The 14698-nt window shown below is 45.8% G+C and overlaps 1 protein-coding gene across 1 annotated transcript; it reads right to left on the minus strand.

The window, feature by feature from the left end:
* Positions 1-466: 466 nt before the first annotated feature.
* g3bp1 (GTPase activating protein (SH3 domain) binding protein 1) lies at positions 467-9104 on the minus strand. The gene is made up of 12 exons (XM_026185165.2): positions 8867-9104; positions 4511-4627; positions 4231-4312; positions 3783-3956; positions 3595-3685; positions 3278-3371; positions 2833-3082; positions 2648-2752; positions 2157-2274; positions 1845-1970; positions 1655-1764; positions 467-1559 (listed from the first exon to the last, which is right to left on the minus strand). The coding sequence occupies exons 2-12, from the start codon at positions 4603-4605 to the stop codon at positions 1311-1313; spliced, it is 1494 nt and encodes a 497-aa protein (XP_026040950.2). The 5' UTR covers positions 4606-4627; positions 8867-9104; the 3' UTR covers positions 467-1310.
* Between the last annotated feature and the right edge of the window lie 5594 nt (positions 9105-14698).

Below are 14698 nucleotides of genomic sequence, written 5' to 3' on the forward strand. Positions count from 1 at the left end.
GGAGAATCTGACGCAAACGGCACATTTGGAAGAACTCGAGCTTGTTGAGTTCGGGCTTGAGGATGACCCAGATCTCTGATCCATAGAGAAGAATTACAAGTGTGTGGTACAGGCGGATTTTGGTAATCAGGGTGAAGTTCGTCTTCCTCCAGACGCACCATTGGAGGGAGCCGAATGTCGCTGCTGCTGTGTTAACCAGCTGGTCAAATGAACATTGTCACACATGTCCATAGACCTTGGCCTTGTTATGGTTTAAATGAATAATTTATAGTTTCTGGATTAAGTGAAGATAAAACTCACTTTTTTTTTAAAATCAATTAAAGGCATAAAAAGAAAAAGATCAGTATTAAAGCGTCGCCTGCTTAAAGCGTCCATGTTCCTGGACACGGACACGTGCTGCCTTCCTCAAACACATTTAACTCCCCGTGCATCCGTCCACAGACTGAAAACAAGCTCTGAAACAACATTCAAAACAGTAATTCACTTTAATTTAGTTCTCTCGTTGGCCGGTGAGCTCGCTTTAAACATGACAAATGAAGTGCATCGGTAGAAGCCTAACAACGGGTTTGGAAACATGCTCCATTCAGACACGTCTGTCAATCCACATATTACAAGCCAACATTATTATTACTCAAATAAAACCACTATAGTTCAGCTCTTGACCTGATAGAAAAAAAATAAGACAGATCCATCGCTAGATACAATGGTGGCAGCAATACACAGGATTGCCCAAGCAGTAAAGTACACGTTCCTTTAAGAAACAGGGAGAGAACGCGAAAAACAACACCTAACCTCTGGGTTCATTATCCCCAATTCAAGTAGTATTTACCCTTTTTTATGTGTTTGCATGTTTTGATTTGTTTAATAAATTCAAGTTCAGCATGAAAAACAACAAGAGTCCAAATAATACGTGTTGGTGGAGTTCAAAGAAGAAGAGGAGGAGGAGACGATGGGAGAAATGAGTGCGACGTCCTCAAATCAGGAGGTGAGGGGGAGGAGGAGGCTGGAGTGGAGGGCATCCGGGGAGGAGGAAGAGGCAGCCATCTTCAGGAGAGACACATGCTGCTGAAATCAGCAGGAAGGAGCGGGCAGAGCTCTCGACTAAACCTGCGTTGATTACTGAAACCTGTTTTGACGCTCATGCACCAGGAGGGAAATGACGAGGAACCACGACCGCACAGAGTTCCTCGCTTTTCCTTCCCAGGAGCGGAGCAGAGAATTTGGCCGTGTCCAATCAGCTCCTGCTGCGGCAGGCACACACCTGCTCAGGTAAATGACAGTAATGAACTCAGGTTCAGAGGCCGGGAGCCTCACTGGCGGGGGGCAGGGTAGCGTCCCTCGCTGGGTCCGGCGCCCCGTCCGGAGCCAAAGCTGGGTTTCTGTGACGTGCCTCCGCGGGCAGAGGGGCCCCGGGGTCCCCCGCTGCCCCCAATCCGCTCTCTGGGCCCGCCGGGGCCGCCGGGGCCCCGAGGCCTGGCGTCCCGCCTGTCGCCCTCTCTGGCTGACCGGGTTTTCTTCTCCTCCACGTTCAGGCGTACGTCGCCTCGGAACTTGATGGGCTGAAGGAGAAAAGAGGCATTAAGGCGGTTGTCACGGGCCAAGACACAAACAGCTGAGCGTGAAGCTCCTCGGCTGAAAGCATCAAAAAGCTCACCCTGTTACTGAGAATCTTCTGGACGGGCTCAGAGTCGTCAAACACCACAAAGCCAAAGTTTGGAAGCTTCCCTCCGCTGTTGATCCTGAGCTCCAGGACCGTCCCGTACTCTGAAAGACGCGGTAAAAACAGTCAGATTTTACACCTACAAACAAAAGAAAAAACAAAAGTTTCACACAACCCAACTCACGCTCAAAGAACTCCTTCAGTTCGTTCTTGTCCACGTCGTGAGGCACATTCCCCACAAAGAGTTGGTGTGCGTCGGGATACCGGACCACCCGGCGCCCCTCCGACTCACCCTGCTCTCCTTCTCGAGCTGAGACAAACAAGAAGAGTCCTTTTCAGATACAGCTTCTCTGTGTTCAGCAAAAATAACAAATCCAAACACATCGAGGAGACCCCGCTGTCACAAATCAGCCAGGGACATCTTTGCAGCCGAGGTGCTTCGTGATGTTACCTCTGGTTTACAATAAAGGCCTGCTGCTGACGGGACTATGCGTACCTGGTCTGGGGCCTCTGTGAGTAGGCGGAGGACCTCCCGGCCTCTGTTCCCTTGACCTCTGGTCTCTCTGTGGTCTCTGTGCTGGTGTCTGGGACTCTGACTTCACTTCAGCTCTGGGCTATAAGAGTCGAAACGCATTTTAAAACAAAAAGTTTGTTTTCTGGACTCGAGGCTCTGATTATCATCACAAACGTGCTGCTGGCAGAAGCTAGCTCTCAGAGCTCTGCCATCATCTTCTCAGTGTTACCCAAGAGAAGCGATTGCATCATAAACTGAGATTAAATCTGCTTTTAAAATAGTGACACCTGCTGCCAAAGAGTAAAAGGACAGCCATTTCCAGAAAAATGTTGAGAAATCAAAGTCTTTGTGTGAGACTTTATCATATTTGCTAATATTTGACATGAATGTTCATTCAGAGCATCACGGCACTTCTGAACCCACACCTGCGACATAAAGCCTGAGCAGGGTTCTGAGGGAGAACAGGGACTCACCGGTGCTGTGGGGGTGACTTTGACGACATGGGGAGGGATTCCTGAGACAGGGACAGCCCCGCTGGGAGGGAGGTTCTTACTGGTGACCAACGCCCAGGAGAACGGCTGCAAGACAAAGGAAAGAAATCAGATCCTCGTGTTTGCCACTTAACCCAATTCATAAACGCCGCCACACAACCACCTACCCTGTTTTCCTCCGGGGCGGCAGGGGCGGGCTCGGCAGGTGCAGCGACAGCTTCTGTAGCGGATGGTGTGGCGGTGGCAGGGCTTTTCTCTGTCTGCTCGTCACCTGTGTGCACGTCTGTCTGCGTGTCCGGCTTCGTCTCGGGCTTCAGCTCCACCGCCACTGCCTCGGCCTCCTTCTCTGCTTCCTGCTCTGGCTCTGGGCTTGCCGCCACCGCTTCCTCCTCGTCACCAGGAACGGCTGGCTCTGAACTGGAAGCAAAGAAGAGAGAAGTTCACTTCACTGAAAACGCTACTTGTGGCAGTTTGCTTTAGAACTCCAGTAAATAAAACTGACATCATCTTCCTCTTCCACAACCCGGGTGCAGCTGTGTTCTGTGCGTTTAAATATTCAAGTTTAAACCTCGACAAGAACGCGAGACTCTTCAGCGCGCTTCGATCACATACCAAGCTGCTGGGTCGTAGAAAGGAGCCGACTCCTCGGGAGCCACGTCAGGGGAGGGAACCCTCTCCTCCAGCTCCTCCACCTCGTCCTCGGACTCTGAAAACCAAAACACGTACGTAACATTAAATATCTGCGCGAGACTGCGGCTGTACTAACAGCAGCAACGCTAAACTTCCTCCACCTCTGCTCTGAAAACACTCGACTCACTACCCGAATATTTTCATCCCCATTTAACCGATCAGACATGTTCAGGATTTCTTAATCTGATCTCTGAAAGAGTCATGAATCACAACAAAAACAGAACTAGATGTGTTCTCACCCTCAGGCGGCTCAGAGTCGGAGTCGCCGAACACTTCGTCCTGGTAACGGAACACGTCGTTGTGGACGTAGAATTTGTTTGCAACGGTTCCCTGAAGGAAAGGAAAACCCATCAATCAACACTTTCTACTGCGGGTTCATGTCACAGATCACATGATAACAGGCTGAAGGCCCGATGGAAGAACTGACCTCGGGCGCCAGCACGAAGGTCTGCATGAATTTCCTCATGGGCTGCATGTTGTTGGACAGCTCGCCCATCACCTGCACCACCACGCCCTCATTCAGGGTGGCGTGAGCGTCCACGTGTCTGATCTTGGTGTGACAATCTCGGAAGCTCAGAGCCATCACCCTCTTATGGATCTCCTGGAAAAGAGAACAGACAGGCTGAGTCAGACTTCCCGCGCCCAAACCTAAAAGCTATGAACTCAAACCAACTTCACGCTTGTGGTCAGACGTCAATCAGAGGACGCCACCTCGTTCAGCTTATCATTCAGGATGGGCCAGCCTCGTCTGAAATTAGCCTGCGTGTGTGTGTTTTAATGTAAGCTGTAACTATAACATATTACTTTGTAGTACAGTTACATCCTTCTAGCTCTTTGGAATTGACCTTAAAGCTACAGCCTGCCACTTTACTTACAGATTGTCCGTAAACGGCCTCCGCCGGTTTGCCGTTGCTGTCCAGGCCACCGTGCACGTAGGATGAGTTCTTTCCATAAAACCTGAGTGCAAACAGCAGAGACGGATTTAGTGTGTGCAGGAAGACATTTACAAAGACAGCGGGCGAGCGCGTGACGCTTCAGTCACTCCCTCGTATGCTGACAAGAATTTCACTCGCATGTACTGTACCAGTGTACCTGCACATGTGATGTGACAATAAAAGTGATTTGATTTGACAGACAAACAGCTGCCGGCTGTACCTGTGCAGGTAGTCGGGGGCCTGGTTCAGGAGTGTGTAATACTGTCGGACAAACTCTCGCCCGACCAGCTGGGCACTTGGCTTCTCCATCACCATTTCTTTGGTCAACTTGAAATCTCTGCAGAGAGAAAGAGCAGGCTGAGATCAGCAACAGGCCAAATGATATCACTACAAACAAAGAAAGCTCCGCTCATCCCGACAGCTGTGAACAAATTCATCATGGACGTTTTAGTGCCACAAACATGGAGACATGAGGACTGCACAGACTGAGAAATCTGCTCAATGAAGTCATTCTGAGCTCAGTAGTCTCTTAAACATTGATCATTCAGAGCAGCAGACCCCGTGGGGTAGAGGAACTTTGTTTCAGGTGCTGATGAGCTGCTCATGCAGACCGACTCATCGCGTTTCAGCCTCGGCCTCTACGTGTTTGTGACGCCTGTATTCAGCAGAGCTGACCCATTCTGCCTCGTCTGTGTGCACCGATGTGAAAACGGCCCTGGAGACGATTTTCACAGGGCGTGGACACTAACCCACAGAATTAGCAGAAAATGTAAAAAGAAAAAAAAAAGAAAAAATTCGGGACGATAAGTGTCTTACATTGGGATATGAGATTTTGGTCATATCGCACAGCCCTACTTTCTGACACACCTGAATTTATGCTGAAAGTCTTATTAAAAAACTGTTTCTTCTGTGGCAGATAGCACATCGTCCACGGGAAACTGCACAAACGTTGACTATGTTTTGGAATGGTTGCAGACTATGGCTTGTTCAGATGTGTTCTACCTTTCCTGTACTATGACAACTATGATGCAAACAGGCGTCAGAAGCAGGAAGCTTGCTGCGCTCCACAGACACGCCTGGCATGCTCAGACAGACCTGCATACTTTCCCTGTTTCTTGAACATTTGCAGTTTTTAAAATGAGACCCGCTCAGGATTTTTCCACAGAAAGCTGCAGGGCTCGTCAGACTCGATGGATTGCCTGCTTCGTGCCTCTACTGGTAGATTTTCTCACTGTAGCAACATGAATGGAGTCTATAAGGAAGACTGGAAAAAGTCATTTCTGCTGTGAATTCCTCAACAATCAATCCCAAGGTCCTTCTTTCACGCTGAATGGAAATGAACCACAGGAAACAACCAGCTGGGCCACTTTACTGTGACAGAAAGAGCTGGTGGCTTTTATTTGAGAGTCTCTGCTAAAAACATTTCCAGGGTATCCACCTGTGAAGCCGGCAGCCTGCTTGGCCTCCTCGTCGGGATATTTTTAGACAGAAACCACGGCTGCTACATGAGCTACTCGCCGACTCTACCCGCTAACCTCTCTCAGTGTAAAACTCCAACAATAGGACAAAGAAAGCGCAACACGGACAATGTGTTAGCATCTAATGTTTATTTCAGTAACAGTTTTGGCTTTAATCCGTGTTCTGTTGTCCAATATCTATTTAATGTTTTTTTAGGTTTAATAAATCAACAAAGTCTGAGTAATGATATTAAATAAACCTGATTTCAACATCAACTGAAACAACGGTGATGAACATCTGTTATGATATCCTGTGTATCGAGCAGCTGCTGTTCTAAGCCCAGTTAGCCTTACCGAACCAAGAACTACAACCTGCAGTTCCTATAGCATCCAGCAGGGGCTCCAGCAGCAACTCAGTTAAAATGAACATGTTTACAGCCTGAAACAAACTAGTTTGTGGTCTCTATAGACGAGTTCTACCTTTATAAAAGCTGTTCCAACTGGACTAGGGTTTGCATTATTAGGGGCGTGGCCTCTGACAGGTGGTGGTGACACAGGTGGCCAGCACAAACATCCTAAATCACAATTCATGTTGATCTGAACTTTGTTGCTTTGAACTGTACACAGTGTGCAGACTGTCCAACTTGAGTAAAATCAAACAAAAATCAAAGTACTACAAGTATTACATTTGGAAGGTTGTGCAGATTACACCGGCCAACGAGTATTTTGCTGCTGGGCTTCGTTCAGCTGTGCTTTCATGAATTTCGATTCCAGATTTCAAATTTTAAAAAATGTTTTCTTCAAACAAGCCTAGTTTTTTTTTTAGCTGACTTAAACAAAAAAATAATAAATAAAAATAAAAAGACGGTAAGGTATTTCAGTGTTTAACAAGTTTGCTCTCCAGAAAAGTGAAGGCAGAATAAAAGGAGGTGTATTTGTTGCCCCTGAACTGAACTGATACTGAATCCGCAGCACACAAAACACTCGTGGACGCAGAGTGAAAGCAGAGAATCACAAATCGTGAGTGTGAAACAGCTCATCAGATGATTCAAGACTCATGTTTCTGTCAACAAGCACAGGGAAAGATTTCATCAAGACATAAATGTGACCGAAGACTGATATCAGGGAAAATGTAATCCAGGCATGACGGTGACTGCTGCTGGTCATCGCAGAGCGACAGATGTAATGAAGCGCTAGTGACTCATATACTTTTAATCTCTTTTATTTAAATAAATTGATAGAAATTTTCTTTAATGCATCTCTCGCTTGTTTCCCAAAACCAGTGAAGGCACAATGGTCTCCTACTCCCACACCCCAACATCTTTCTCCATCTCTATCCCAGCATCATCATCTGTTTCACTACACCAGTGGTAGGCAACTCCAGGCCTCAAGGGCCAGTGTCCTGCAGGTTTTAGATGTGTTGTTGATCCAACACAGCTGATTCAAATGGCTAAATGACCTCCTCAACAGTTCTCCAGAGGCCTGGTAATGAACTAATCATTTGATTCAGGTGTGTTGACCCAGGGTGAGATCTAAAACCTGCAGGACACTGGCCCTTGAGGCCTGGAGTTGCCTACCCATGCATTACAACTAGGAACCTCCTCTGAGATTTTCCTCTTGTCCTCCCACCTAGCAGCTCCATCTTCATCCTTTGCCCAGTGTATCCACTCTCCCTCGATTTTGAGCCATCCCTCTGATTGACTCATTTCTAATCCTATAAAACTTGATGCTTAAGATTAAACCTATCTTAGGTGAGCTTAACCATACCTTGGATATCCTGCTCGAGCATGCTTCCTGGTCTTTATACAATACCGTCTGCAGGCATCCCTGGATGTTTCATGTCTGCTGTTACTGGAAATGTGAAACCTGAAGTGCTCTTTACCTGGGTCTTCATTGGCCTACAACAGGAATCTGAGGCCTGCAAGCTGATGTAGGTATAGCTGATTCACATACAGTTAAGGTAAAGAGTCAAATGTATGTAACACAAGTCTGTTCTCTGCCCATTTTCATGTCTTTGGACATTTGATAAACTTTAAATCCATTTTGGGTTAATTAATTAACCCCTGCACTCCTACAGTTTGTCTTCCTTCTCCTTACCCCCTGGGCTAGCCAAGGAAGATGGCCGCCTTCCCTCAGCCTGCTGTTGAAGGTGTCTTCTTGTTAGAGAGAATTTAGCCCTCTGCTAACACCGGGAGTACACGGGATCACTGGCCTTCACGCTACCTTCCACCGAAAAGTGCTGTGCAGATAAATGTGCACACCTGTACACACAGCACGAGCCATCTGTTGCTGTGACACACCGCCCAGCCCTCCCTGGTCCACCAGGCTTTAAGGTGGACTAGCCCAGCTAGCCTAAAAACGTGCCCCAATGCTTCCAGCTGGCTCTAGCTTATCGATCCGGGCTCCGCGTGAAGGACCGCGCTTGCACGCACACAAAGGCCGCGGCGTGCCCGCTGCTTGGAGCCGCTCACCGGCTTACACGCGACCCTCAGTGGACTGCCCCATCGATAACCGGGTTCACATGGCACGCTAGACGGCCCTCTCCGGAGCCAAGCTGTGGAAACTGAGCGAACACACGGCTCCCAAAGCGAGGCAGGGCGAGCGGCGGCCGCAGCACGTGTCCCGGCCGGCCACCCCTCCGCTGCTGCCGGAGAGAGCCCTGCTAGCAGCTCCGAACCGGGACCGAAGGGTGAACCAAACACGAAATTGATCTTTAAACTATTTATTTAAATTAACATGTAGGGATTAAACGACAAAACGGAGCGGTAAAAGAGGCAGTAACGACCAAGCCACGGCTAAAAGAGAGCTACATGTGGGGGATGGCTATATCCTGGAGACCAAACAATCAAGCCGGTAGCTGCATTTCGACTTTTTCACGCAATAACAGTTATTACACCATCCGATGGCATTTCAAAATACTCAAATATTGTAATGTATAGGTAATACACGATTATATAATTATACTCTAGTTACAATGTCATTAGGGTTGCTAACAGCAACTCCCCTTCTACACCAGGCTGTAGACGCGGCCTGGAAGAGCGATCCAGTTAATAAAAAAACACAAGTATAAACTAATCACACACTAATGTTGGATTAGATTACAGAGAAGAGTAACTTACCGCCTGGTGAATTATTTTGGGCAAAACTGCGCTTTACAAACAGGAAGTGTCTAAGAGTCACAGCAGCGGCTGCCTGAACGCTAACGGCTTCACAACGTGCCGAAATGCTTAGTACCGGCCTCGGTTCCACAACCGAACGTGCTATTCTGCCCGCCTACGCGACGGCTACTCAATCATATTCACGCTCCGCGACTCATTCACCAATAGTTGAACGTGACTGCAACGGCCCCTTACGTACAGCCAATCCGGAAGCGTCTCCTCGCTGCCTGGGTTCACGGAGCGTGCCAATAACGTCACAGTGTCAGTTGACGGTACGATGGTTTCGTGAACAGGCGACTGCCGTTTTTGTTGTTAGCTCGCAGTGTACCGTTGCTTACCCCCGCCTGGGGGCGACAAAGGCTTTTGTTGTCCAACCTGGGAGCGAATGAGTCATCCAATCATGCGGATTTTAATTCATTTTAAGCGGCTTAATGTGATAAAAGGAGGCCGTGGGACCGAGATGTGGGCTTCACTCCTTTCAGATCAGAAGAAGCTGGATGCAGCCTGCTTTAGGACTGTTAAACAAACTAATCCAAACTCAAGATCCAGTGAGGGGCTTTTTCTGCAGCCATAAACCTCATCTCACCGATACAAGTGCAGAGTTTCTTTATTTATCATTTTCTGTTCTGTGTCGGTTATAATTTTAATAAACATGAGCAAAAGAGAGAGGAAGACACCATAAAATGAGCTGACAGCTGGACATCGACTTGTTTTTGTTTTTTTGTTTTTTTGTTTTTTTTTTTTTATTCCTGCATTTCCAGTTCTTGCCATTCGTATTGTGTCCCTTTGTATTCCCCTCACGATTTCCCATCATCACCCCCTCCTCTCCACTGCACCACTTCAGTGTTCTGTTTTTTGTGCTACCTCAATATTTTTAGTGCCCATCCATTCCCCCCCCCCCCCCCATGATGCGCAAGTGTAGAGAAGGTCAGAAGGAGCTTCACTGTGTCTTTGTTGGGCTATAGAAAGCAGATGATGGGTCGTAACAGAGGAAGTGTGGCGTTGTGTGAGAGTGGTGCAAGGACACCTGTGAGTACAGACAGAGTGATCAGATGTGCATGCAGGTGGAAAGGTGAACATGAAAGGAGCAAAGGTGGATGAGCTTAAATACCTGCGGTCAACCATCTAAAGAGGTGAAGAATAGAGTGCAAGCAGGGTGGAGTGGGTGGAGGAGAATGTTAGGGGTGATTTGTGACAGAAGTAAACAGCAATAATGAAAGGGAACGTTTAAAGATTGAGGTGATGCTGTGATGGATGGTTTGGAGACTGTGGTACTGACACAAAGACGGCAAAACAGATGGTTTATCGATGTAATGAAGGAGGACATGCAGAAGGTTGGTGTGGTAGAGGAGGGTGTTGCTGCGTGGAGTCTCACTGTGGTTTACTGAGATGTCTCAGACGTTTGCAGGATCAGATTGCTGCCTCACGGTGTTTATCCGCCAGCTCAGAGCTTCGTTTGGATCTGGACGCTCGTTTGATGAGTCGTTCACCTGGAGCTTTATGTGCATAAAACTCTGATTATTTGATTGATTACTGTGGAGTGCGGCACATGTGAACATGTAGGGAGGGACAGGCTGTGTAGCTGCACACTCATTGGCTCATACAACTCATGGCATAATATACCACAATAATCCTCAATATTTTATTGAGTATGACCCCAAATGAGTGGCCGTAAGACCATAAACCCAGCAGAGGTCAGAGAGTTGTTGTCCCGTACACTTCCATAGGACCAGAAGGCTTTTTGTGACCACAGCTGTCGTCGTCTGGTGGCCCAAACAATTCAAAAGCTTTTTGAAATGACACACCGCCCATCCAGGTTATCTGCGAGAACCAGACAATACTGTCATTGTTCGGTGCAAAGCACGCACTGACCAACTCGGTTTCCTCTGAAGCAGGGAAACGACCGAGTACAACATTTAACATCTCTGTTTAGATTTCACGATTCATTTAACTCATAGCTTTAAACTTTAATCTCAGGTGTGAGCACATATGTAGGATACATGCAAATATATACTGATTTGTTTTCATCATTAGAACATTTGGATATGTGCAAAATAATATCAATAACATATGATGCTCTGCCAATCTGTACCAAAACAGCCATCCAAAAAGCTTTTCCTTGGAGCAAGATTTCTTTTTCAAAGACTGTGTACAGTCGCAACATCATTATTTTTTACTGTGTTCATTTAACATATTAAAAAAAAAAGGTTTTTATGGCTTTTTAATAAAAACAAATTTACCTTTAGCTGTAATTATATAACAAATTAAAAGGAACCAACAACAAAAAGCTAACAAGTGCTGTAGAATTCTTCTTATTCCAGCTTTTTACTTGCTGTTCTGCTTTCATTTAAAGAAGCCCAGGTTACACAGAAATTAGTCTTTACCACTAGATGGCAGCAGAGACTTTGAAAAATGGACTGGTTCCTTTTCTAAGACATGTCGTTCTACCCAGCAGGATGCCCTACAGAGCAACTTGGGTTAGTTTCCAGGGATATTTGCAGTGTTGGGAAGATTGCTTTTAAAATGTATTCCATTACAGAATACATGCCCCAAAATGTATTCTGTAACGTATTCCGTTACGTTACTCAATGACAGTAACGTATTCTGAATACTTTGGATTACTTAATATATTATGCTTTTTACAACTATGTGAATGTACTATTGCTGTGTGATTTATTACTATTACCGAGGGTCCGCGGCTCCGAACCTTAGTAAAGGGACCTAACTAATATGGCGGGGTCCATGTCCGCTCGTAGCCGAAAAATAGTTTACTTTGTTGTGTGGGTCACCTTTTCTTGCAAGAGACAGAGAGGCGTTGAAAGGCTGCTCCAACGGAACTTATTGTTTTCGGAGGAAAACACGAACACAGTGTACAGTCTAGTCTTAATAGCTTACTTACAACTGGGCTCGTCAGGCTCTCTTCTTGGCTGCAGTGGTTACTATTATATTTACATGCTTCCAGCTCCCGTTTTTGCTGGATGACTGCTCATACTTTTCCACTCTCCTTTTTCTCCCTCCTCTTGCTCACAGACGCATAACGTGTATGGCGGTCCATTCTCCCTGCAACACGGACTACACTGCCCATGAGGCTACATTCTTTAGAGCTTGTAGCATTCTGCCTGTTAGCTTAGCACAACAACAAAAAGGCGCTCTCTCACCCAGGAAACACACAGTCGCAGAGAGAGAGAGCGAGCGTCGCCCTGTAACCATGGCAACCGTAACGCTGCCGCCTGGAACAACAGAACGTAGCTGTCAAACAAAACCCAAACAGTCCTGACCCACCACAATATGAAACAGGAGAGTACCGCAGTGTAATCCATTTATTTCAACAAAGTAACTGTATTCTAAATACCACCTTTTTAAACGGTAACGGAATACAGTTACTCATATTTTAACTCCAGGCCTCAAGGGCCAGTGTCCTGCAGGTTTTAGAGATCACCCTGGGTCAACACACCTGAATCAATGCTTAGTTCATTACCAGGCCTCTGGAGAACTTAAAGACATGTTGAGGAGGTCATTTAGCCAAACAAATTTAATATTTTACCTCATGCTAAGTTTACCACCAGAATCAGACTCTCATATCAGGTGTACAACTTCTACATTTGTTTGCAGTGTTGGTGTGTTGGGCTGAAGCAGGGTCAAGTGATAACAGTAAGGCTTTAGTGACTGGCTCATTGTGACAGCAGAAGCTTCACTTTAGGAGAAACATAAAGTAGATTTCTTTTATAGAGGCAGACGGTGGTTATTAACAAAGAATGCTTGCATTTTAGACACTGCATTAGAGGCATTTATTAGGAAGATGAGAAGTTTTTGGCACCTGACAGCTGTTAACAGAAAATCTGTGAACCCAGCCTGTATCTTTATACTTATTTAAATACTCACGAGTATTTTTACTTTAATTACTTCACTTAACTGCTTTTTTACTAATGTTATATTTCAATTAAAATGTAATTTTCACACATAGCTGCAATAAATGCTCATAATCATAATCTTTGTATGTGTCCCTCCAACAGACGGCAGCAGTGATGGTTTTAGTTTGAAAAGCTGCTTCTGTCCTGTCAGCTCAAGATGTTATGACATCATCATTTACAATGCTACAGTAAAAATAAAGAGGGACTATCGTAGTGTTATCTTCAAAAATCTTCGCTGCCATGAAAAGGGAAGTGTAAAATCTGTATTTCCAGTTTGGATAGCAGTGCGCTGTGATTTGATTGTGCTATGTGACACGATTGATCTTGCACGTAAAAGTAGCTCACTGTAACTTCAGAAGCAGCTCAAAGCATGAAGAGAATATATTTTAACTGAGAAAAGGATTTAAAGCACAAACAGTTTTCTTCAGAAAGAATAAATGATTCCAGTTTGGACACAATAACAGAGAGAATGCGCAGGGTGAATATTATTAATACTCTACATTATTATATTACTCTATTGAGTCACAGCACAAAGTACTGCTGTGCAATGATGTGCTTTAACTCTGTAACACTCAAAGCTGTCCAGTTCAAACTGACTGTTATCTTCCAGTTTGCACTCAGTATAAAAACTTGAGCAGGGTTCAAGTCGTCAATGAGTATCATCAGGCCAGACCTGAGAAACAGAATCACTGATGCTCACAGAGCAGGAGTGAATATACAAAGTCATCACAGCAGCTCCAAGTGTGAAGAACTGGAGTGAGAAGCATTGTCGAGAAATTCAAAGAGAGCCTTACAGCACAGAAGAAGCCTGGCAGAAGAATTAAAGACTGAAAGAAAACTAGTGAGGGTCTAAAACACCCAGAACAACTGCAGAGACACACGTGGATGACTCAGCCGAGTTATCATGCAAAAAGGCCTCACCACTGACTGTTAGCGTCGGGAGCATATTAAAAAATGAAAGGGGGGTAATAAATCTGTTATCATCTGTATGTGTTCAGGTAGTTTCTACCTTTTTAACCACAAGATGGCGCTACAGTGTTAATGTTTGTCTTGGAGAGCCTCTCATGTCTGATATAAAGAGGTCACAATATAAACAACAGCCAGTTAATCCACAAATCAGGATTGATTATTTAAATCATTTTAGTTCATGTACATGACGTCCAGTCTGACCAATGAAGCCACTGATAATGAGCAGCCTGAGGGGAAAATGGGTTCCTGTGTTGCTTTGGCTGCTTTGGACTGTCAGAGGAAAGTCCAAAAACACGTCTTCCTTTTCTGTAACTCTACGCTTGGTGGCCAGAGTGTGGCCTGGTTTTTTGCCCCGGATTTATTTGAATTTTTCTATAATCCTGCTCACACCTGTCAGGTTTCTGCTCTCTCTCTCTCTCTCTCTGTTTGTGTGTGTGTGTGTGTGATTTCCACCTGAGTGACAGAGCAAGCTAGAGCCTCGGGGATGATGCTTTCCCACCTGTGGCGCTGCTTTCAGAACAGAAGGGTGCGCGTTAGAGTGCAGGATCAGCTCTCTTTGTTAACAAAGGAAAATCCTCAAATTAGGCCTTCAGGTCCTGCACACTAAGCTAAGATTCCTCTGCCTGCCTGGCATATTTTAATCCCAAAGCCTTTTGTTAATCTGAATAAATACATATATTATTTGACAAATGAGAGCAGTACAGCCACGGAGGAGGCGGTTAGACTGCTTTCTGCTCTGGAACAAAACCATTCACGATTTTTGTCCTTGAAGAGAGGAGAAGAGCTCCTTCTTCCCCTCTCTGACAGTTTTTATGGGTTTGGTGAGCAACGCTGTCTCTGTGAAACTGAGCAGCATAAAAACATCTCTCACAGCACGTTTCAGACGATCTTCAGTTGAAGGACTTTGTGTTCC

This window comes from Astatotilapia calliptera, chromosome 2 (assembly GCF_964374335.1).
Source record: "Astatotilapia calliptera chromosome 2, fAstCal68.1, whole genome shotgun sequence".
NCBI classification, from domain to species: domain Eukaryota; kingdom Metazoa; phylum Chordata; class Actinopteri; order Cichliformes; family Cichlidae; genus Astatotilapia; species Astatotilapia calliptera.